A 24,586-nucleotide genomic window follows, 5' to 3' on the forward strand; every position below is an offset into this window, starting at 1 on the left:
ACAAAGATTGCAACTTTATTGCTAGGAAGATGTTTCTGAGCCTTAAGGATGGCAATCCAAACTCCAAAACCGACTTACAAGATCAAGACTCAACCTTTGGACTTAAAAAGGTCCAAACTTCCATAACCTAGATCTAGAAGGAAAGAGGAAGAAAGTTCAGAACTTTATACCTTCCTTTGCTGACCAAGAGGGTGCTAAGTCCAGATCCCTGAGCTCAAGCTTCTTCTCCAACTTCTTCCCTTCCTTCTACACTACTTCCTTTCCTTGAAACACTCACAAAAGCTTCTTCACACACAAAGAGAGGATATGAACGAATTAGGGTTTTCTTGAGAGTGAGGAGGCTGATGGGAAAACAAGGAATGAGGCTATAATGGGGTTTATATAGCCTTAAACCCCTAAAATTAGGGTTTTTCTTCTGGCCGCGTACGCTGGGCGTACCATATGGTACGCTGCGCGTACGCTTCTCCTCCCCGCGTTTCATTTAATTGCTACGCCCAGTGTACAACGGGTTTACGCCCCGCGTACGGCTCATGGCCAGACTATGGCTCGGCCCATAACAAAGAGGCCCAATCCCACATACAATTTTATTATAGCCCAACATAAAACTTGAGAATCTAAATAAATTTATACCTCGGAAGTCGATCGTTACAGATGATGAGCAGGTTCAAGTGTCACCAACCCCCCCCCCCCCCCCGGACCAATAGGAATGGACAAAACAAAAAGCAAAGGCAAGGGGCAAAGCGTCGGAATCAGATGACTTGAAAGAAATTGGCGAGAATGTGTAAGGCAAAAAAGGTAGAATGGATAAATTTTTGCAACTTGCTTCGGATAGAGAGACTCGGAAACAAAGGGACAGCGACCTGAGAGTGCTAGCGACGGACACGTCGAATATGAACGGGGATGCGCTTCAGGTTGTTTTGACGATGAAGGAAGACGTGAAAAAAATGTTACGCTAGTCGTTTTTAATTTCTAGTTTTTTTCCAAGTTTTTTTTATCATTTGATGTGTTTTTTTTTTAATTTGTAGGTTTAAGCTTTCTAATTTTTAATTTTCTAATTTTCTAGGATTTTTTATTGTCATATTATTTTTTTAAGTAATGTAATGGTTTTAATTTTTAATTAATGAAATCTTTTGTTTTTATTTAAAACTAAAAAAAATATATTTAAAAATAAAAATAATTAAATGAGTGTGACATCACTCCTTGTGTTTGACATTAAACTACAATTCTGTGGCAAAAAGTGGCGTGTCGCCTACGTGGCAGTGAAGGGAGTGCACCTTTTGTGACACCACTCTCTCTAAGCCTAAAGGCAACGCCAAAGACCAAAAGAGATCCACTACGGCTTAAGGTATCGTATGGTCATTTACTAATCAAAGTTTTTCTCCAATGCGTTCGATCCCTCCCAAAAAAGGTTGGTCCATTATGATCCCCACCATCGAAATCGAATCAAGATCCAAATCAAGTACACTTAAAGTGGCGATGTAGGTTAGATTTTCGCCTGCACTAGCACCCATTACGTAGACTTTAGAAAAGACAGTCAATTCGGTCAACCACTCATCGGGATTATCGATCCCGGTTGCTAATGTTGGTCACGCACCCACCAGATTGCTTCAACCCCGTCGTCATACCCTCCGGGAGGCGGTGTTCGGGGGAAAGACGGTATTCGATGCTTATAACGATGCTTGAAGAATGAGCGGATAGATGAGTGCAGGTATGGTGGATGGGGGTAGAGGTAGCGGTGTGGCGCTAACGAATACAAAGCACCAGGGTGATAATTGGGAGTGTTTAGGTTGGCGGAGAGACATGCGGTAAAGGCGGAGGAAGGTGGTGGTGGGGTTGAGTGGGATATCTTTAGAAAGCGTGACTTGTGAATCGGTGGTGAGTTGGGGTTCGGCTGGTGAGTATGGAAATAAGGTGTGTCAGGTCAAAGTGCCATCCAAGTTCTGCATGATATTGAGGAACTTATAAGGATTCGAAGAAGCCATTGTTGCGGATGATGCCATATTGTCATGAAACGGTGGTAAGATAGATATATGTAATACATGGGCGGCTCAACCAATTTGGGGGCTCTAAGCAAACAAAAAGATTGAGATCATTCAAGTAAGCAAACAGTTTCGGACTTGAGATCTTTAATTTTATAAACCAACCTGACTTTGTAACCAAAGAATAGAGACGCCGTGATGTAATATGTATATAAATAGTCACAAGTGACGAGTCATTTACTCGTTTTGGTGAGATTGATGATCATGTTGGACAGATAACCACCAAGCATATCCACCTCCTTATGGTCAAATGTGAAATCATGTTCGACCCAAATGTGGAATTTTTAGGACATTGAGCTTTCGAGGGTGACACATGTGAGACCCAAAAAAAAAACTATTTTGGGACTACTTCTTTACTCTTCTAGACCATCATTTTTTTTCCTTCTATATTTTATTTGATTTAGTGAGTTTAGAATTGTTTAATGATTGCATTTTGCGGTTAAATTCAACAAGTATTATGTCTTAGTTTGTAAAAGAAATCAACAGTCTGACTTTTCTAAGTCATTGAGTAATTAAAAGAAATCAACATTCTACTCTAATAAATAAGAATGATTTTGACATATGTCATCTTTTCCTTCATTTTGACACTTGTCATTCTCTAGATTTTTTTGAATTATTTACTATCACTTGTCATTTTTATAGTTTTTTTTTCTTTTTTATTCAAATCTCACATATTAAATGTCACCTTATATTAATTAGTTTTATAAATATATTAATTAATGTACATAATAACTTTCTATTTTTGAATTTCTCTTTCTATTTAATATATTTATAAAACTAATTAATATAAGGTGACATTTAATATGTGAGATTTGAATAAAAAAGAAAAAAACTATAAAAATGACAAGTGGATAGTAAATAATTCAAAAAGATCTAGAGAATGACAAGTGTCAAAATGAAGGAAAAGAGGACATGTGTCAAAATCATTCTTATTTATTAGGGTAGATATAGATAATACATTCCATTTGTGAATTCATATTAATTAATTTTATTAGTATATATTAATTAATACCAAATTACATAAATAATCCATACGGTTTACAAAAAAGTCACAAACTCAGTCGTTACTTATTTTTTTTTATTAACATGGTCTATGTGGTTACCAAAACTTTCTTTTAATAAACCATTCACACATAATGTATTTAATGTTTATTGATTGCATTTGCAATTAAAAGAAATCAACATGTATTTAACGTCAATATTTTATGACATCCACATCACCGATGCAATAAAAAAACATATAAATTGTGCAAATGAAAAATAATAACTTTTAGATCATTATTTTATCCCCATAACGTAGTTAAATACAAGAGCGATTGAAGTCATTGAGCCTACAACATAATATAATAATATAATGCAATACTAATAATTTATTCTGACTTTTCTAAGTTAACTGCAAACGAAATTCTTCACATCATTATAGAAGATTTGTGCCTTTTTTGGATCAAACATCTCGACACAATGGTTTCCTTCATCATAAAATTTTCTTGTCACGTGCACACCATGTGATTCTAACATATTAGCAAAAGCTTTTTGTCTATCAGCCATTGGATCCTCACCATTCACCCTGATCAAACTATTCGGAAGCCGTCCGATCTTCTCTTTGTATGACACGTGTCGATCTGCCAAAGGATTACAGTATTCGTGATCTCTATCAGCTCCTAAAGGCAACGCCAAAGACCATAAAAGATCCGATGCGGTTAAAGGGAGAACATGGTCATTTACTAGTCGAAGTTCTGCTTCAGTGCGCTCGATCCCACCAAAAAAAGCTTGGTCGATGATAAGCCCCATGATCGTAACTGGATCAAGATCAAGATCAAGTACACGTAAACCCGCGTTGTAGATTAGATTTCCTCCGGCACTAGAACCCATTAGGTAGACTCTAGAAAAGTCAGCGAATTCGGTCAGCCACTCCTCGGAACCGTCGAGTCCGGTTCCTAATGCCTGGTCACGCACCCACCGGATTGTATCAACCCCGTCGTCATACGCCGCCGGGAGACGATGTTCGGGGCCTAGACGGTATTCGACGTTTATAACGAGGGCAGGAGTCTGAGCGGATATTTCGGAGCAGATAAGGTGCATGGGACCAGCGGTGGCGCTAACGACTACGAAACCGCCGGGATGGAAGTAGATGATGATAGGGAGTTTTTGGGTGGGCGGAGAGACGGGGCGGTAGAGGCGGAGGAAGGTGGCGGTGGTGGGGTTGAGCGGGATGTCTTTAGAGAGTGTGAGTTGGGAATCGGTGGTGAGTTGGGGTTCGGCCGGTGAGGATGGAAAGGAGATGTGTCGGGTCAAAGTACCATCCGGGTTTAGGGTGACATTGAGGTGCTTGTAAGGATCCGAAGCATTGGATGATTGATATTCAGAAGTCATTGTTGTGAATAAAATGGAGCTATACATGCAAATATGTATAGGTGTATATAGATATATATAGTCACATTTAAATTTAAATCTTTAATGCCAAAATCAATTTTAATCCTACTTTATTTCTATTTAATTATATTTTATTTCTTGTCATTAAAATATTATTGGCAAATGATATGGAAAGGCACTTGGCCATAAACAAGAATATAAAATGGCCCGGCAGACATCTCCAACCTTTAGTCCTTTACTTAATACATTTAATAAGCAGTATATTAGTTAGTTATAATCATATTTAATATTTTTTCAATAATATATTAAAATAATAATATAATTATTTTTAATTAATAGTTTGTATAAAGTAAAAGTCAATTAGGGGGTGTTTGGATTAGTTAATTAGCTTATTGCTTATTGTTTATTTGCGGTGGGAATAAGCAATAAGCAATAAGCATGGGGAGAGATGCTTATTAAAATTAACTTATTTAGCTCAATAAGCTGGATTTTATCCTAACACTTAAATTAGCTTATTGTAAGATTCCTTTAATGTGTACGTCAGTACGTGTTTAATTGTTTATCTTTCCAATTAACTAGCATAAAACATTTTAAAGTATAGAAGTTTATATTATTATATTTTTGTTATTTCAAGTATACAATATAGAAATTAATTAGAATATGTTAAAATATAAATTAAAAAATTTTATAATTATAAATATATTAGTATATCATAATACAATAAGTATTTTTTAACGCCGATTTAATATATACCTGAAATTATACGAAGACCTCCTTGATAATATAACTATTAATCAATTAATTAAATATAACTTTAAATACAACAAAAATAATTATTTAGTTGTAATGACGAGATCACACATAACACATGTTTTACGTGTATTTTTTTAAGAATTCAAACCATATATAAGACATGTTTGACACATATATTAAGAGTTCCTTTTAACTTAAGCAGAATGACACTCGCTAGCCTTGTCATGCTCACTAGAACACCGCCCCTAGCTCTCGCTAGGGGGGGTCGTTATCGGAGACGCACCAAACTTTTGGCGAGAAGAGAGAGAAGGTCATGCACAAATTTGATTGGTTGGAGTATGTTTGACCGGATTGGTTGTTGTTTGACCGAATTTAATTTCAACAACTTATTACCAACTTTCATTAAAAAAACGATTTTAATAGAAAAATATATATTCAACTACTGTAAATCAAACTTCACTTTCAACAATTTACACATACAAAATATCATATCTCTCACAAACTCTCTCAATTCACCAAGGAAATTGTCTTCATTTCAAACAAAGAAAACTCCTAAGAACCAACAATTAGAATCCTTCAAACCTTCCATCGGTAAAATTTCCACCTCTAAACACTAAATCGCCAAACCTTCCATCACCACCATGTTATCAACCATTATTTGATCAACCAGTGCACTCCCCCGCTAGCTACTACTTTCCTACAATGACTCGGCAAATACTTCCATTCAATCCGTTCTCTTCTCAACTAATGATATTTTACCACAACCAATCTCAACCAACACCTCATCCTAATGTCGATCTTGAACCGTTTGAAACGGTTCAAGAAACTTACTTCTTTTCTTAACCTCTACCGCAAATTAATTTTCAATTTCAACCATGCCGCGTACTCGACGAGTCAGCCGATTCTTCCAATAAAGGCCCCGTTAAAGATCCCGTTCAAGAGACATTTCAAGAGCCCGAAGTCGAACTACAAGTACAAAAAAAAAAAGACAATGGACGGCTCCATGTAGATGGTGGATGGATGATGAAGAGAGGACACTAGCACAATTATGGCTAGATGTGTCGAAGGACCCGATCAACGACAACGGCCAAGAGTCAACAACCTTCAAAGAAAAAGTTTGGCTTAATTTTTGTCAACACATGAAAATGAAGTACTGCAATCCCGATTCACTTTACTCGGAATGGAGAACCGCCAATTGAGCCGCAATGGAGTTCAACGACATCTACCTGAACGCGATCTGCACCCCCTAAGCGGTGCAACTAAGGTAGATATCATGGCTAAAGTTTGTCAGATTTACAAGGCGAATGTCGGAAGAGCTTTTGTCAATAAGTCGTTTTGGGGAGTTGTGAAGGGCAATCGAGAATGGCTAGATCTAAAAGTCCTGATGATTACGCGGAGATGTCGAAACGAAGAAAAAGTTCGGAGACAACCCACAATCAATCTTCTGATGCGCGTATTGGAGGGATTGACCTCAACAATGATGAGTCATATGAAATTCCAACTCGTTCTATGGGACGAAACAAAGCAAAAAAGAAAGCTTAAAGATGCTCAAAGCTCATCGACTGAAGTTGAGGAGATTAGAGACGATCTCCGAAGGTTGGACAATAAGCTTAATGTTTTCTTAGAATTAGGAAAGGAAAAAAAAACATGCATTGAAGCTTTGTTTAATACCGGTGAAAAACTTGTACGATGATGATTGTCGAGTGTTTAACAATGCAATAAATGATCTTGCAAAACAATATAACTGAGATTAAATCGTGTTTTATGTCTTAAGTAAGTTTTAGGTTGTTTTAGGTAGTATTAAATCGTGTTTTAGGTCTTAAATAATATTAAATCGTGCTTTAAATTATTGTAACCATTTTATTTAATATAAATTGTGTGTCATATTAAAAAATTATGCCATATTAATTAAATCAAAAAAAAATGTTTGTGTAATATAAAAAAATGTTATTAAAATAAAATAATTAAATTAAATTAGAAAAATATTAAAAAAAATAAAATGGTAGGAGTTTTACCATTTTCTACCAAATATTAAGATTAGTTGTTACATAGAGAAAACTAAGATGACACTCAAACAAAAAATTTAGGTAATAAAATGATAGGAGAATTACCATTTCTCTTAGTATTATAGTCTTTTGTGTTTTACTTTAAAAACAACTCGGTCGTTGATATAAAGATACACACAACTTTTTTATTATTATTATTAAAGGTGTAATTTCTTTTTCATTTATGTGTATAAGGCAATTAAATTTTATTTTTGAATTTTTTTTCTGAATCGTATTTAAACCAAAATTTTATAATAACATATTATTCTTTATTACTAAGTTAGACTATATTTAAAAAAAATGTTGTGTGTAAACTCAAAATAAAATAAACTGCTATTATTGTTATCTACTTATATAAAATATTTGTAAAGAAAAAAAAATGATGTTTTTAGTTCATATTTTTATTTACAAACTAGGTGTGAAACTCGTGTATTACACGGGTTTATTAAAAATAAAAATTTAATATTAATATATATAAACAATAAATATTTTATAAAATAATGTTTTTCTTTAATAAAATGTAATCTTTTGAAGTATCTATGAATGAAATCAAATTATTTAAAACATTTATGAGAATTTATTATCAAATTAATGGAATGATAACTTTACATATATAATTCATTAGAATTTTTTGAAAAATTTATTTTAAGAAAATCAAGAATTCCCCAAAAAATGACAAGTGAAAAATAACAATTTTAAAAATCCTAGAAAATGACATTTGTCAAAATGAAGGAGAAAATGACAAGTCGCAAAAGTATTTTCATTTATTAGGTAGGAAACGGATTTTTATACATTTAAATGTTTATAAAAATTCAATAAAACACCTACCAAGAAAATGACATATAGCGGTGAGAGAAACCCAACCTAGCTACATTTTTGGTTTTCTTTTCTCACGAGCTGGTTCATGGGAAATGGACCGCATTCTTTTTCTTATATTCTTATTCTTTTAAAATAAAAATATTTGTATATTGTTGGTGATGTGATCAAACCAAGTGCATTCACCCGCCCATTATTATTTTTTCTATAAATTTAAGAACTTTTCAACTTAATATATAATCAATCTATTAATTTAAAATATGTTATTAAATATAAAATATTATTTTAATATTAATTGTAACTTCCTGATTCCCTAATTCCTGTGTATCAATTTGTGGATATAATTTCTCATGATTTCAAGGTCTACTCGACGAGTCGGTTGCCTGACTCGCCGAGTAGCAGCGAGTTGGTCCGCGTGTTTAAGTGACCCACTCGTCGAGTCTAAGAAGGGACAGTTGAGGATAGGGTTTACGACCTTTGGACACGTATGAACTCGACGAGTTGTATAGGGAAACTCGACGAGTTGGTCAAGGGGTTTACGACCACTAACACTAGGAACTCGACGAGTTGGCGAGTTATGCAAGGAACTCAGCGAGTGATTGGTTGTACTTGACGAGTTGAGGTCAACATGGACTGTTGACTTTGACTTTGACCACGGGTTGATTATTGGACTTCTGAGGGTATTTTGGTAAATTGGATTTTGATAGCTAAGGGGCATTGGTGAATATAGGTGTTGGAGTTGGAGCAACATCTAGAAGAGTTTGACACTACCTTCCGAGCTACTTGCGAGATGAGTTATCCTCACTATATCAACAAGGTCTAAGGCACCAAGGCCGACCCTTTATCGAATTTGTATCCTGGTTTTGTTTGATATGTTTATTGATCTGCTAGATCTTCATCCTGGTAGTTGGGATGGTATTATGTTAGTGACCTGGTTTAGGTCGGTATCTTGGTATATAGGATGATGTTATGTTAGTGACCGGTTAGGTCGGTATCCTGGTTAGGATGTTGCTATGCTATATGATCTGTTAGATCGGTTTGTTTATCTATGGACTGTTATATGATTATCTGTTATATGTGCACATGGTTGTTTGATTGGGGTTTGGGTTGAGGCGGGTCCTGCTTTGTGTTGTAGGCCAACATACCCAAGGCGGACCGGATAGACTGCAGGTCCAGGAGGGCACCTAGTCAGGCCGAAGGCCCGACGAGCGGTCCGGATAGGCTGAAGGCCCCGAGAGGGTGGTCCAGACGTGTCGAGGCTCGAAGAGTGGGCCAGATAGATAGAAGGTCCGGTGCGGGCGGTCCAGGCATACTGTAGACTCAAAGAGTAGACCAGGTGGACTGAAGGTCCGATGCGGGCGGACCAGTCACACTGTAGACTCGTGATACCTGGTTGTTCTGTTAATTATATATTATATGATGTGGTTATCTGTATGGCATTGGTATTTTTGGGGTAACTCACTAAGCTTTCAGGCTTACAGTTTTAGTTTATTGTTTCAAGTTCAGCGGATGGTCGTGGAAAGGCGAAGGCGTGACCGTACACTTCCTCGATTGATGATTATGATTTCTGGGAACTATGATGTTTAAACTATTTTGAAAACAAATTGTAATAATTGAATGGTTTTAAATAATTTAAAAAGTTTTAAATTTGCTCGAATTTAATTGATGTTACATTAATAGACTTTTAAAATAATTATTATAATATATTTATTTGTTAATTTAGATGTTCTATTAAATGCAAAACATGAATCAAAATATAAAATAAACTTAAAAAAATATAATAGTATCCTACCAAAATAGTTAAAAAGTTTCAAATATTGTAAATTTGGAACGAAAAGTCAATTTAAATAAAAGATATCAAAAAATCTATTATTTATTATATTTCAAATTTTCCGAATAAGTGATTTTTAAGTAAGTAAAACAAAAAATTACATTGCCTTAACTTACAAACATGGGGAAATGACTTAAAAATGTAATAATGTTTTAAAAACGTACAAAAAACATCATTATTCTTTTTTTAGTGAAAAAAATACCATGTTACCGGGTATTATAGGTTAACCGGTTAAAAGATTTATCAGAATAATTATGCCCTTACCCTTCGTTATTTCCCCTAAAATCAATGGTTCTTTCCTTCTACTTCGTTCGTTCATCCTTTCCACAGAATCACAATGGATTCCAACTTCACAATCGAAGTAAATCATACAGGTTCTTTTGTCCCCAAACCGATTGTGTATTTCAATCCAGTAAAAATGGTTGTTAGCAATGTCGATTTCAGAAGCATGAGTTTCATGGAGTTCAATCCACTCCATAACTGGATATTTTATGATTTTTAAGTAAGTAAAACAAAAAATTACATCGCGTTAACTTACAAACATGGAAAAATGACTTAAAAAGGTAATAATGTTTCAAAAACGTACAAAAAACACCATTATTCTTTTTCTAGTGAAAAAATACCATGTTACCGGGTATTATAGGTTAACCGGTTAAAAGATTTATCAGAATAATTGTTCCCTTACCCTTCGTTATTTCCCCTAAAATCAAGGGTTATTTCCTTCTACTTCGTTCGTTCATCCTTTCCACAGAATCACAATGGATTCCAACTTCACAATCGAAGTAAATCATACATGTTATTTTGTCCCCAAACCAATTGTGTATTTCAATCCAGTAAAAATGGTTGTTAGCAATGTCGATTTCAGAAGCATGAGTTTCATGGAGTTCATCTCGTATGTGAAGAACTTGGTCAAGGATGGAACAATCAATGTGTACTATTGTCTTCCACAACGTTCACTGAGAGATTGGTTAAGAGTCTTGGAAGATGAAAATGATTATGTTCGTTTCCTTGATGCTGGATATGAGAATGGGGGTATGATCAATTTGTACATTGATCACAGTCAATATCCAGTTATGGAGTGGACTGAAGAAGAGATAGCTGAAGATGGATCGATAGATGGTAATACGGATAATGATGATGATGTAGACTCTAACCTTTCAGATGATGAGTTCGTAGAGTATGAGCTTGATGATGAAGTGATACAACTACAACCATCTGATGATCCTTTCATTAGAAGAAATTTTTTCAAGCCTTCAAGAGTTGTGGATGATGAGAAAGATGATAAGAAAGATGTCAAGAAAGATCTTCATAAGTATCCAATTCATGATCCTAACCAAAAATGGGATACAATGTTTCCAGTCTTAGGTATGAAATTATGTGATCGTTATGAACTTAAGCATTTGTTAAGCAATTATGTTGTTGCTAATGGGTATAAACTGTGGTATGAAAAAAATGATTCAACTAGATTATTAGTTAGATGTTGCAAAGGTGAAGAGAAGTCTAAATGCCCTTTTAAGTTGTTGGCAACTTGGATGAGTAAAGAAAGATCATTTCATATTAAGTCCTTAATCTCTGAACATAATTGTAGTAGGGCCTTCAATTTAGGTTCAATGGTCACATATAGTTGGATTGGAAAACAGTTAATAGAAACCATAATAGATAATCCAAGAATTAGTTACAGGAAAATGGCAGCAACAGTCCTTAGAGATTTTAATCTAAAAGTTAGTTTTGGTCAGTGTAGAAATGCCAAAAAATTTGCAATGGATGAGATAGAAGGGAGCTTCATGGCACACTATGAAAAGCTTAGGAGTTATGGTTTGGAGTTATTGAGGACTAATCCAGGTTCCACAGTGAAATTGGATGTGGATATCATGCCTGATTCTACAGTCCATTTTTCTAAGATGTATATTTGCTTGAAGGCTGTGAAGGATGGATGAATTAACGGGTGTAGAAGAGTGATTGGTGTAGATGGATGTTTTTTAAAGGGACTTTGTAGAGGTGAGGTACTTTCAGCTGTTGGTAGGGATGCTAATAACCAAATGTATCCTCTAGCCTGGGCTGTTGTACCAGTTGAAAATAAGGCAAATTGGAAAGGGTTTTTGGATCTATTACTTGAAGACATTGATATGGGACAAGGTAGAGGACTAACCATCATCTCTGACCAACACAAGGTACTCAACTGTTTTTTAATAATAGTATTTCTATTTTATTTTTAATTTATAATGACATCAAAATGTTACTTAATAGGGACTGATTGAAGCAGTTAAGGAAAGAGTGTCAAAATGTGAGCATAGACAATGTGCTAGGCATGTTTATGCCAGCATCAAGAAAAAATTCTCAGGAGCTGAATACAAGAAACTTTTCTGGTTTGCTGCCAAGGCCACAACAACCATAAAATTTGAGGATATCATGAAGGAGATATAACTGATTGACAATACTGCCTATGAACACCCGATGGAAAAAAAAACCAAACACATGGTCCAGGGCATTTTTTAGGGAAAATAGTGGTAGTGATGTCATTGAAAATGGTGTATCAGAGTCATTTAATGCAGCTATTGTGGAAGCTAGAAAAAAACCAATAATAACAATGTTGGAAGATATTAGAGTGTATGTCATGGAAAGGATGTTTACACATAAAAGGAAGGGACTGAAGTGGAACTTGAAGATTTGTCCCTCAATTAGAAGGAAGATTGAGGACATGAAGAAAATACAGAGGTATTTATACACAATATATAATATATATTTATATATCAATACTAACTTATATGTTACATTTCATAACAGGTTTTGAGGAGTAATTCCAAGTGGTTTTCATCAGTATGAGAGTAGATGGTTGAATGAGGTGTATGCAATTGACTTACATAAAAGAATATGTGGATGTAGATCATGGCAGTTGACAGGTATACCATGTGTCCATGCTATTTCTGCCATCTTGTGCTTAAATGGGAATATAGAGGAGTATGTAGCAAATTGGTACACAACATGAATGTTTGGAAGCTGCTACAGGTATAATGTTAAGCCCATCAATGGACATAAAATGTGGCCAACAAATGATATGAATACCATCCTACCACCAAAGCATAGAAGAATGCATGGCAGACCAAAGATAAACAGGAAGAAATGCATTTCAGAAAGAAGTGACAGACACACTGTTAGCAAAGTTGGGACCACTTCTAAATGCAATTTATGTTCCCAACCAGGTCATACCAAGAGGAAATGTCCTTTGAAATAGCTTAATGCAGTAGATGATTCAGATCTCTTTGATTACCATGAGCTATTTGAGGGTGAGGGACAGGGTCAAGGGCAAGGACAGGGAGAAGGTCATGGGGAAGCTGAAGATGTTGGAGTTGATTAAGAGGAGGAGGTTGGAGGTGATTCAGAGAAAGAAGTTGGAGGAGATTCAGAGGATGATTTAGAGGTGGAGGTTGAACAAGTGGTTGATGAAGAAGTGTTGAATCCTGGAAAACAACATGTGGTTGCTCAAACTTTGAAAAGGAGAATGTGTGGTCCTTCTCATAGGAACAGAAAACTTAGGTTGAGGAGGAAAGTGGTGACCAAGGATGATACAGGGGGAAGTCTTGAAAATCCTCTCACACTCTAGGAGCAGTAATGGGGACAACTTCTGTGAAGGGCACCTTTAGTTAGCTTTTGTCTTTGTGATCTTTTGTTAGCTTTAGTGCAGGACATCTTTTGGTAGGGAATCTTTTGTTGGGCACATCTTTTGATGTCTTGTTTACATTTAAGTCAAAAACTGATGAAGCAACATGTGGTTAGGTGTAATGTGTCGTTTGATAACTTGTTTATATTTAATGTATGTGGTCCCACTTTGATAATGTATGTGGTTTATATTTATGGACAAGGACAGGGACAAGGCCATTCCAATATGTGGTCCAACTTTTTCCCAATATATAAACCAAGAATCATTAATTCCATTTCAATATACACAATGAATATTAATCAGGAAACATTAATTCCATTCATGTGTGAAGAATCAATATAAAGCAATAATCAATAATTCCATTCCATTCCAGGAATCACTGATTCAATTCCTGTGTGAAGAATCAATATTAACCAGGTTTCATTAATTCCATTTCAATATACACAATGACAATTAATCAGGAATCATTAATTCCATTCCTGTGTGAAGAATCAATATTAAGCAGTAATCAATAATTTCATTCCATTTCAGGAATCACTGATTCCATTCCAGTATGAGCACTCAACTATATTTACGAATCATTGGTCCCATTCCTTTATCAAAACTAAATTTATTTCCATAAAACATTGAATCAGTTCCAATACAAGACTTTTAATTAACCAAACTTTCTAAATACATTACCAAAGTCATTACATTACAATTTTCATTTCATTTCAACATAACATACATAAAAAACATAATAAAGAACAACAACATACAACATTTGAGATTCCGATATGTCCTAGTTAATTTATCCAAGTCTTTTCTGAAACCCATTGATTCTTTATCTGCCTTCACCTTATGTGTCCAAAAATTATTTTCCAATATTGATATCTTGACTTCAGTGTTGTCTTCTTTTATTAGTTCTTCATCTTGATCGACCCATTCCCAGATATCACATTTCTTCTTCTTCTTATCCTTCAATATACATAATAAAATTCACATAATAAATTAAGTATAAAGGAGAAGTAGATGATAGATGCTAGAACCACTTACTAGTGAGTTACGACATATCTGAACTTTCTACCCGGATTATTAGCCGTAGTTGAGGTCCAAACTTGGGAAGGCTTCTCACGGTGACAAGGGTGGGGATAATCAATTGTGCTCCTGCTCTTGGAAATGTTCAAATTTGACATAGAATAATTTGATGAACTTGAAGATGCCATAGGAGCCAAAGGAGATGAAGAAGAGGGATGAAGATGGAACCATAATTTGATGGATGAAGGTTATTAAAGCACGTTCAATAGTTGACCTGAGGTAACTGGTTACCTCATGTCACTCTAAAAGGTTATTTGTATTTTGTTGGTATTTTTTGTACAAAATTTTCGTTTTAATGGTATTTTTTTTCCCAAAAAAAAAAAAGAATAATTATGTTTTTTGTACGTTTTTGAAACATTATTACCTTTTAAAGTCATTTTCCCTACAAACATTGGTTTATAAATTAATTAACCATCGTGACCGAAATTAAAAATTTTAATAATTAAATAATTTTTAAATTAATCAATCATAATGTTAAGTTGTAATACTAAAATAAAAACTATGTTTTAAACACAAATTATTAGTAGATGCTAGTGAATGATATGATATCAATAGAAGTATATATATTTTATAATATGGTTCAAAATAATAATAAATTTATATATCAATTTAATGTAAAAGTATTATTTTATAGTTAATGTCTTATTATTTCCAACATGTATATGTAAATACTTTAACGATATAGTTTTATTACGCGCAACGTGCAGATATTCGCCTACTCATAAAATATTTATGTGATGTTTTCTTTAATTTTGTATTTGTGATATATATATTTCTTTGATTTCTCCGAACAAAGTTTTTTACATAGCAATGTCTATTGTGCCTGTATGATCTTTCATAAGCTGAGGCAAAATAGAACGTTCATAAATAATGCTTACTATTTGCTGCTAATTCAAAACATTTCTATTATAGTGTTCACGTAGATATTGTTATTTTCTCTAGAACCATAATAATATTGTTTGATCGGATCGTTTATTTATCTTGTTTTGCTCAGATAAATATTGTTATTTTTTCTAAAACCATAATAATATTGTTTGATCGGATCGTTTATTTATCTTGTTTTGCTCAGATAAACTATGTTCTAAACACAAATTATTAGTAGATGCTAGTGAATGATATGATATCAATAGAAGTATATATATTTTATAATATGGTTCAAAATAATAATAAATTTATATATCAATTTAATGTAAAAGTATTATTTTATAGTTAATGTCTTATTATTTCCAACATGTATATGTAAATACTTTAACGATATAGTTTTATTACGCGCAACATGCTGATATTCGTCTACTCATAAAATATTTATGTGATGTTTTCTTTAATTTTGTATTTGTGATATATATATTTCTTTGATTTCTCCGAACAAAGTTTTTTACGTAGCAATGTCTATTGTGTCTGTATGATCTTTCATAAGCTGAGGCAAAATAGAACGTTCATAAATAATGCTTACTATTTGCTGCTAATTCAAAACATTTCTATTATAGTGTTCACGTAGATATTGTTATTTTCTCTAGAACCATAAGAACCATAATAATATTGTTTGATCGGATCGTTTATTTATCTTGTTTTGCTCAGATAAATATTGTTATTTTCTCTAAAACCATAATAATATTGGTTGATCGAATCGTTTATTTATCTTGTTTTGCTCCTTATTTATTTTGCAATTGAAATATCTTTAACTTTTATTTCTAAGAGCCTTAAGGAAATTTAATAAAAAAGATTAGTCACTATGTGAAAAGGACACGTGGATAGTAACCATGAAAGAACAAGAACAATTTATGACTCATTCAATGAATTCAATGATGTACCGATACTGCGATACACCGATACTTTGAATAGAATCGGTTATTATATTTATTACTATTTATCTAAATATTGTGTGGTGTAAAAACAAGCATGTTGGTTATTTGACTTATTTCTATTCATACAGATACAATTCTGAAAGTCAAAAGAATTTCTTGAAGAATAAAATTTCAAATAATAAGAGGTACTATAGATTTTTAAATTTATTTTAGATGTTATATTGTGTCTTTTATCGGTTTAAATTTATATTAAAATTAAAAGTAATAGTAATAGAAACGAAAACTATAAAAAGAAATTATATAAGAGATAAAAAAAATATAACTTTAACATATAACAAATAATCAAAATCATAACTTATAAAATACCAGTAAGTAACTTCAAAATTATGAGGTATGAAAACTATTGGATCAAAATTTGTTGAGGAAGAAAAATTATAAATATGATAATCTATTATGATCATATTTAAAATCTTTATGTTCATAAACATTCTTATTTTAAAATAATTTTACAGATGAACCTTAAGGTTTTTCGTTTGTCCCTAAAATAATTCCTATTAAACATTTTTTGCATTGATGATCCCTACAGAGCAAACCTTGAAGAAAAATGACTTTTAGTCTGGATGTTCGTTTGATGCACCATTAACATGTCTCATGTGCCTTGCACATGAGGGCATTTTTGTCATTTCACCTATGAACGTCTCTAAACATTAAGGTGGCAGAGGGGTTGAGTTTCTGACGATATGATGTTTGTATTAATTTTTGATTTCCTCTTTCTGTAACATCTATTTCTTGAACTTTCACCTCAGGTTCTGTAGCAAGCCTTTCCACATTCAAGATAAACCATGGATGTTGGTTCACGAATACGCTTCCTGGAAGGTCATACATGGAAGGGCTAGTGGATTACTTTGATTTTGTGGACATAGATGTGTTTCAGTCCACGAGTTAGATGATAAGATGGCGGTTTTAAGGTATAATGATGGAGGTATAATGTTCTATCATTTCATGATCCTAGAGACTGACTTGGATGGAGGATTGGTGCCCCCTAGTACTGATCAAGAAGTCATTTAGTTGGCAAGGTGTATACCTGATCACAAGGAAATTAATTTGTACATCGAGCATGGGAGCACTAGAATAGTCACATACTTTAAGTCCTCATTGAAGGTTCGTATTAGGGAAATTGAAGGGATGCTTCACCTAAAATGAATAAGGTTAGAATTAAAAGGAAAAAATTAGTTGGGTCATGTAGTAAAAAGTTAGATTTAAATAATATAATTGATTCCTCAAAGTTTATTATATCCTATTAAGCTACAATAAACCGTAAAGACTTACTTGATGAATTTAATCCTTTTTTCTGGGGGGGGGGGGGGGGGGGGGTGTCAGTGTGAGGATTACCAAGCTAAAGAGGATTATGATGTAGGGGATGATTACCAAGCAATAGGGGGGGATGGAGATGGAGAATATTGTAGGATGAAAATATATAGTAAGAAGATCATGTTGTGGATGAATATAGTGGGAGTAATGCTAGTATGAGTGAGAGTAATGTGAGTGAGGGTAGTGTGAGTGGGGGTGGTAGGAATGAGGGTAGTGGGACAAATGATAGTGAGGATGATGACTTCATTGTGGACTTAGAAAATCAACTAGATGAGGTTGATGTTGGTGTGAGAGATTTTCATATGCACGTGGATGAAGATGTTGAGTGGATTCTAAAAACATTCAAACAAGCAAGTTTTAGTGGTATTCAACTACCCAATGATGAAGATTTTGAGGTCATAGACCTAGATTCATTTGAATCGCCAATTGTAGAAGAAGATGACTATAGAAAGAGGATGTTAAGAAATTTAAGTAAGGTAAAAGCATGTTATCAGGGTTAAGTTCATGAACCTACATTCAAGTTGGGACATAAGTTCAAAACAAAGAAAGATGTGAAAGATTATATCAACAAGCATGCATTAGATGCCAAGAAGGATACATATATTTTTTTTAAAAGTGAAAAAACAATGATTAAGGCCATGTATAGAGGTGTGGCCCCATATATGAGTCGTGGGCCATGGAAAAGGACAAGGATTGGATACAAGGACAAGACTGTAAATTTTAAACAAGGAGAATGTCCTTGTGTTGTACCAACGTCTAGACCTAAAGAGATAGTTGACTAGATGGTCACTACCATAGTTAACGAGCACATGTGTCTTCAATAAAAACACATAAATCTTGTAGCTACAAATTCATTGCAACCAACATTGTCAAGCAAATTGAAACTAAACCCACAATTCCAACTGTTGGGGCTAGAATCTCATAACTACTTTGAGATTTTAAAATCTAAGGAACCTCAAAGGCTCAGGATCCCAAATATACTCCATGATCCTGAGTAATATTTTTTTATTATTTATAACGACTATATGTTCTTTTGTCTCTCACATGTGCAAAAATAACCATTCAAAGTCATATTCTCAACGTATAGTCGTCACAACCTTGCAAAAGACCCGGAGGCCCAAGTCAAGCAAACGGCTATAAGCAATCTCGGAGGATCCCAAAACACTTATAATCATCACACTACACACAAGACTTGGCAGAATACTATCACTTGTACTCATACTCATTTTATTTTCTCTATAATCATACATTTTAAATCAATAAAATCATCAAGGCAAGTGATCAATATCACCTTCCAAGGTTTTATGTCGGAGATCCTAACAAGGATCAAGGGCTTTCCTTGTAAATCACTCGTGTAATCTTGTTCTAATTTCATTAATTGATTCTTCAACAACACCATAGCCTCTCATACACTTTGGTTAATTTTCACTTAGTTGATTTTTGACCAAAACAATTTGGCACCCACCGTAGGGCCGTGGTGTTCAAAATCTCTCAGAAATTCATGTCTACTTAATTGACTCTCTCCTCCTCATCGATTCCTCCAATTTCCTCTAAAAACCTTCCGCCACCACCTTCTGGAACTCCCAAAAAAGTATCTGAAACTCCGAAGAACACCTCTTTGGTTACTCTGGGGCTCCAGGATCCTCCTGTGTTGATTTCAAACAGTGAAATCTTTGCTATGATGAAGTGACTGGAGCGACAGGTTACCAAATAGCAGGTGTCTCACCCCAAAAACAAGAACGGCGGAAACGTTGTGGGGCGGAGGACGTCATGTATAGTATCACAACAATGAAAAGTAGTAAACAAGCAACAACATCATCCATTGCATTAATAATATAATTATTATACAAGTGTTCCGTCAAATTTTGATAAAAAATAAAGCATAAATCAAAATGAAAGATGAGTCTTGAACAAGCTCCATCTTCCCTTCTCCTTGCATCGGTACCTGTCTATGATGACCTGAGGATACAAGTAATTTTGAAAGCGAGTATCAGCTTTGAAGCTGGTGAGATCATAAGTATTTTAGTGTCTTAATTTGTATGTAAGTATTTGTATGTAAGAATTTGTATATGAACTGTAAGTATGAAAATGTTTGTAAAACAACTGTAAACGTTTGAAAAACTCTAGAAATCCCTATGATTTCCTACTATTATATAAGGGTGTCTTCTACCAAGACCTAACTGTTCTCAATGTAGTCTTCTACCAAGACTTAACTGTTCTAAATGTTTGTGGCATGTAAAAGTGTGTAATTTTCCCAAGTGTAACTATTATTAACAAAATATAGTTTTTACATTTATCGTTTAAGTGAAAAGATCACTAAATATGTGAACAGGGAAAATTAATGTAGTACTAAAACGTAGCGCTATAAGAACTACTGCTGTACTAACTACCTTAAACCGGATTTATATTAAGGCATCATGTGATTTATTGCACCATACTATCGACTGGTAACAACGACAAGGTATAGTCGTAAAAAGGTATGACGTTTGGCACCCGCAGACCTGCAGGTCCCGCTGTAGCTAGCAGCAAGGTGTAGGATAGTCAATCCAGTATAGATCTATACGCAAACTCACGCTCTCCCTTCAAGAGACTCTGGCTACAACTCGGGCCATGACATTTAAGGCATGCTCTGATACAGTGGATCACAATTTTATGAACGTATTAATGTAAGTGTAATGTATGGAAATGTTCGACGTGTGCTAGCTGTAATGTGTGTTCTCTCTCTATCTAGCAAGTATAGTAATGTACTCGTTCAAGTATCGTTGTATATGTTCTCTTCCTAGTATAGTTGTATATGTAATGTACTGTAATGTTCTAGAAAGTATTGACTCATGAATGAACTGACTCATTGTATGATATCGCGTTCTAGTAATTGTTCTAGTATCTTCCTAAACTACCCATATGGTAGTTTACTAGTAATCTAACTGGTACGTATGGACATGGATGTATACCCTTGCTACCCAAGGGCATGGGATGAACTGGAAGGACCTTTTATGACTATATATGTACACATGATATATAACTAATATTTAAACGACCTTCGGACGAGTACCTGATATCCCACCAGACCACATCTCAAGCGCGAAAAGGAAATAGGGTGGATAGCCTTCCTAAGTCTTTTAAACATTTCTTATATAACTATACATATAGAGGCATGCAATTTATAATATAAAAGCATAAATAAGTTTTGTAAAATATTTGAACATAAATATTATCTTAAGAAAAGATCGACTTGATGTCAATCTATAAAACAGTTTGAAGGCATGGGTTTGATAAAACAGTTTAGTATAAAGAAACATTTGTTTGAAACACAATTGTAAATAAGTTTGAAATGTGATATACAGAGTAAAATGTACAGTGTAATAAAGAGTTTAAAACATATAAAATGTTTATAAAAATCATTTGAAGGAAACTGTTTGGTAAAATGGCTAATGAGTAGCCAAATCATTTGAATGCTGTATATTAATCACATGTGATTAATATAATAACTAGCATAATTCTACTTATTAATCACATGTGATTGATATAATAACTAGCATAATTCTACTTGTATCCCCCCATAAAACATTTAAAAATAGTTTAAAACATTAGTTAAGGAGTATGAACTCACCTGCAGTAAGTGACTGGAATTGAACGGACTGTTACCGTAAGGAAGGATCGGGCAAGTGCTCGGTGTCAAGTGAAGACTTTAGACACACACAATGATCCTAATTACATATGAAGACATATGTATATAAATAATTAGTGATTAAAACACTAATTATACAAGTATAAACATTTAAACGCGAGGAAAACACTTTTGGTCAAGTGCTAGGAGGCTAATGGGTTGCAGCAAAGGAGTGCAATGCCCCTAATGGGAGTTTATGGTCTAATGGCCATATGTTTTGGAGTTTACGGCCCAGGGGAGTAAACTCCTGGCCGTAAACTCTCAACCAAGTCCCTAAATGAAGTCTAACAATTATACAACTCATGTGGTGAATTGCTCCAAGGCTTAAACAGGTGTTGGGCTTCCTAATAACTCCTTTGAGGAGTTTACGGCCCTGGGACCATATTCCCTTGGAGTTTACGGCCGTAAAATCCCTTGGGAGGGTGTTTATGATGCTTTCAAGTCCCATACTCACATAGGATATATTCTAGGCAATTGTTCAAGGCTTTAGGAGGAATTATGGCACCATTTGGCACCATATATTGGAGTTCACGGCCCTAAAATATCTTGGGCCGTAAACTCCCTTTTCTTGGTGTTTTAGTGGTGTTTTCTAGCCCCAAACACACTAAGGTACTTGTCCTAATTTGTCTCTTGGCTTAAGGAAGGTTTTCAAGGCATTTTGACCCTTAAACATGGAGTTCACGGCCCTGGAACATCATTGGCCGTGAAATCTCTTTCATCCATGTTTTGAATTGATTTTGGTGTCCTAAATATGAAATGAAGGCTTCTAGTTCGATTTCTAAAGCTTTGAGGGTCATTGGAACCCTTTAGGACCTTAAAATGGAGTTTACTCCCCAAATGTTCTTGGGCGGTAAACTCCCAAATCTTGGGGTATTAATCCGTTTTTGATGTTTTCTAGTCATATACACACTAGCATACAAGTCTAAGGTAGTTACAATTCATGGGGAAAGGACTAGGTAGCATTTAAGCCACTTATTGGAGTTTACTCCCTAAGAACGTTCTTGGGCGGTAAACTCCCGAGTCTCACAAATTTGATATGTAATTGGTGTTTCTAAACACAATCTAAGCTATATAACATAACTAGATCGAAGTACTCACAATTTGGGATAAAAACCCGAAGATCCGTGAGGGAGAATTTTGACTTTTCTCTAAATGGAATCCAACAAATGAACCAATTTGGTTCAGAATTCTATTTATAGTCCGGAGATATTTTTGGCAGAAAATATTTTTATTCCTGGAACGAACTCTAATGTCCTAAAGTATTGGAATAACAATGTTGCACAAAACCCTAATGCATCCACTCTCCTAATATCTCCTTAAGTGTAAAATCCTGAAAACTGCCAAACTTATACTCGAAATCTGAGTTTTCACTGTACCTGTTCTACATCTATTGGCTTCAAATGGTTTGTTCAGAATGGAAATTTCGGGTTGTCACGGCAGGAGGATAGCAGGACAATTCTCAAGGAAGTGGAGAGAATGAGGACGGAAATCCACAAGCCTCAAGAGGCAGCACCCTCGATCTTGCTGCCCAAGATCATGAACTTTAACAACCTAGGATCCTTAGTGATCCGTCACGAGATTCAAGATCCTAACAAATGTAACATCCATAAAAATCATTCCAAATTTAAAAATTTTTAAAAATTTCAAACCCAACGATTATTACAAAACTTGTTTTCAAAATGGTATAAGGTCAAAGTATCCCATAATCAAATCATAAAATCATGAAATATGAGGAGTTGTACGATCACGCCTTCGCGTTCCCACGATCATCAGAAGTACCTAAAACAATAATCGATAAATGTAAGCTCGAAGGCGTAGTGAGTTACCCCCACAATACCAACGTCATACAGATATAACTCTATCATATAAACATATAAGCAAACATCATGCATAATGTGCCTTCAGCCTGTATGGACCGCCTTGTAGGCCTTCAGCCTATCTGGACCGCTCTCTGAGCCTTCGACACGTTTGGACCGCCTTACAGGGCCTACAGCCTATCTGTACCACCCGCCGGCCTTCGGCCAGACTGAACCCCCTTGAAAGACCTTCAGTCTATCTGGAACGCCCTGGGTATGTTGGCCTTCAGCATAAAGCACGTCCGCCTCAACCCAACCCCCAATCAAACAAACATGTGCACATAAATATCATACACTAGCATATATAACAATCAAACTGATCTAACAGATCACCAATCATAGCAACATCCTATAACCAGGATATAGACCTAACCGGTCACTAACATAGCATCATCCTATATACCAAGATACCGACCTAACCAGGTCACTAGGCATAACACCATCCTAACTACCAGGATGTAAATCAATAAGCATATCATGCAATAACCTGGATACAAATCCGAAAAGGGCCGACATTTTTGCCTTAGACCCGGTTGTTATAGTGAGGAGAACTCACCTCACAAGTAGTGCAGAACTGGACTGAAAGTCTCTTACCACTGTCTCACTGAAAATCCCGAACCATCCAAAATAACAAATACTAAGTCTCACCAACCCAAAAGAAGCAGAGTGCTTCTACTGCCATGAGAAAGGACATTGGAAATGAAGCTGCTCGAAGTATCTGCAGGACATCAAGTATGGGAAGATAAAGCCCACTTTCACAAGTATTTACACTATTCAATCTAATAGCTCATCACATGCTAGTTCTTGGGTCCTTGATGTAGGATGTGGTTTTCACATTTGTTCTGATTTGCATGGTCTAAGAAGAAGTAGGGACGTGGAGCATGAGAAGATGAACCTGGTCATGGGGAATAGGAAAACATTGCATTTCACCAACATTGGAGTTTATTCTTTAGTGCTTAGTAGTGGGTCAGGTTTAGACTTAAATAATTGTTGCTACTCATTTGAAATGGCAAGAAACATTATTTCTTTTCATGGTTTGTATAAACAAGCTTTTAGATTTTCGTTTAATAATGAAATTGGTTCTATTAATGCTTTCTTGAATGGTACTTTCTATTTTGAAGCATTACCTTGTAATGGTATATATGAAACTGTGATGGTTGTAGACAAGTTAGGAAATAATGTGTTGCAAATCGATTTGTCCAATGGTTTGGACAAAGCATGCTTGTGGAATTCTCGTCTTGGACATGTCAACAAGAAATGCATAGCCCAAATCCAAAAGGATGGAGTCTTTGAGT

At 34.8% G+C, this 24,586-nt stretch overlaps 1 protein-coding gene and 1 pseudogene across 1 annotated transcript; both read right to left on the bottom strand.

Moving 5' to 3' along the window:
• Nucleotides 1-775: 775 nt before the first annotated feature.
• LOC111908156 (probable carboxylesterase 8) lies at nucleotides 776-1,898 on the bottom strand (annotated as a pseudogene).
• A 1,395-nt stretch (nucleotides 1,899-3,293) lies between these two features.
• Nucleotides 3,294-4,460, bottom strand: LOC111908202 (probable carboxylesterase 8). Its single transcript, XM_023904038.3, has one exon. It carries the CDS (start codon nucleotides 4,437-4,439, stop codon nucleotides 3,429-3,431), a length of 1,011 nt encoding a protein of 336 aa, XP_023759806.1. The 5' UTR covers nucleotides 4,440-4,460; the 3' UTR covers nucleotides 3,294-3,428.
• Between the last annotated feature and the right edge of the window lie 20,126 nt (nucleotides 4,461-24,586).

This window comes from Lactuca sativa, chromosome 7, assembly GCF_002870075.4.
Source record: "Lactuca sativa cultivar Salinas chromosome 7, Lsat_Salinas_v11, whole genome shotgun sequence".
Lineage (NCBI taxonomy): Eukaryota > Viridiplantae > Streptophyta > Magnoliopsida > Asterales > Asteraceae > Lactuca > Lactuca sativa.

What these genes read in the sequence shown, in the direction of transcription:
- LOC111908202 (XM_023904038.3), bottom strand. Translation starts at nt 4,439, where the DNA reads ATGTATAGCTCCATTTTATTCACAACAATGACTTCTGAATATCAATCA.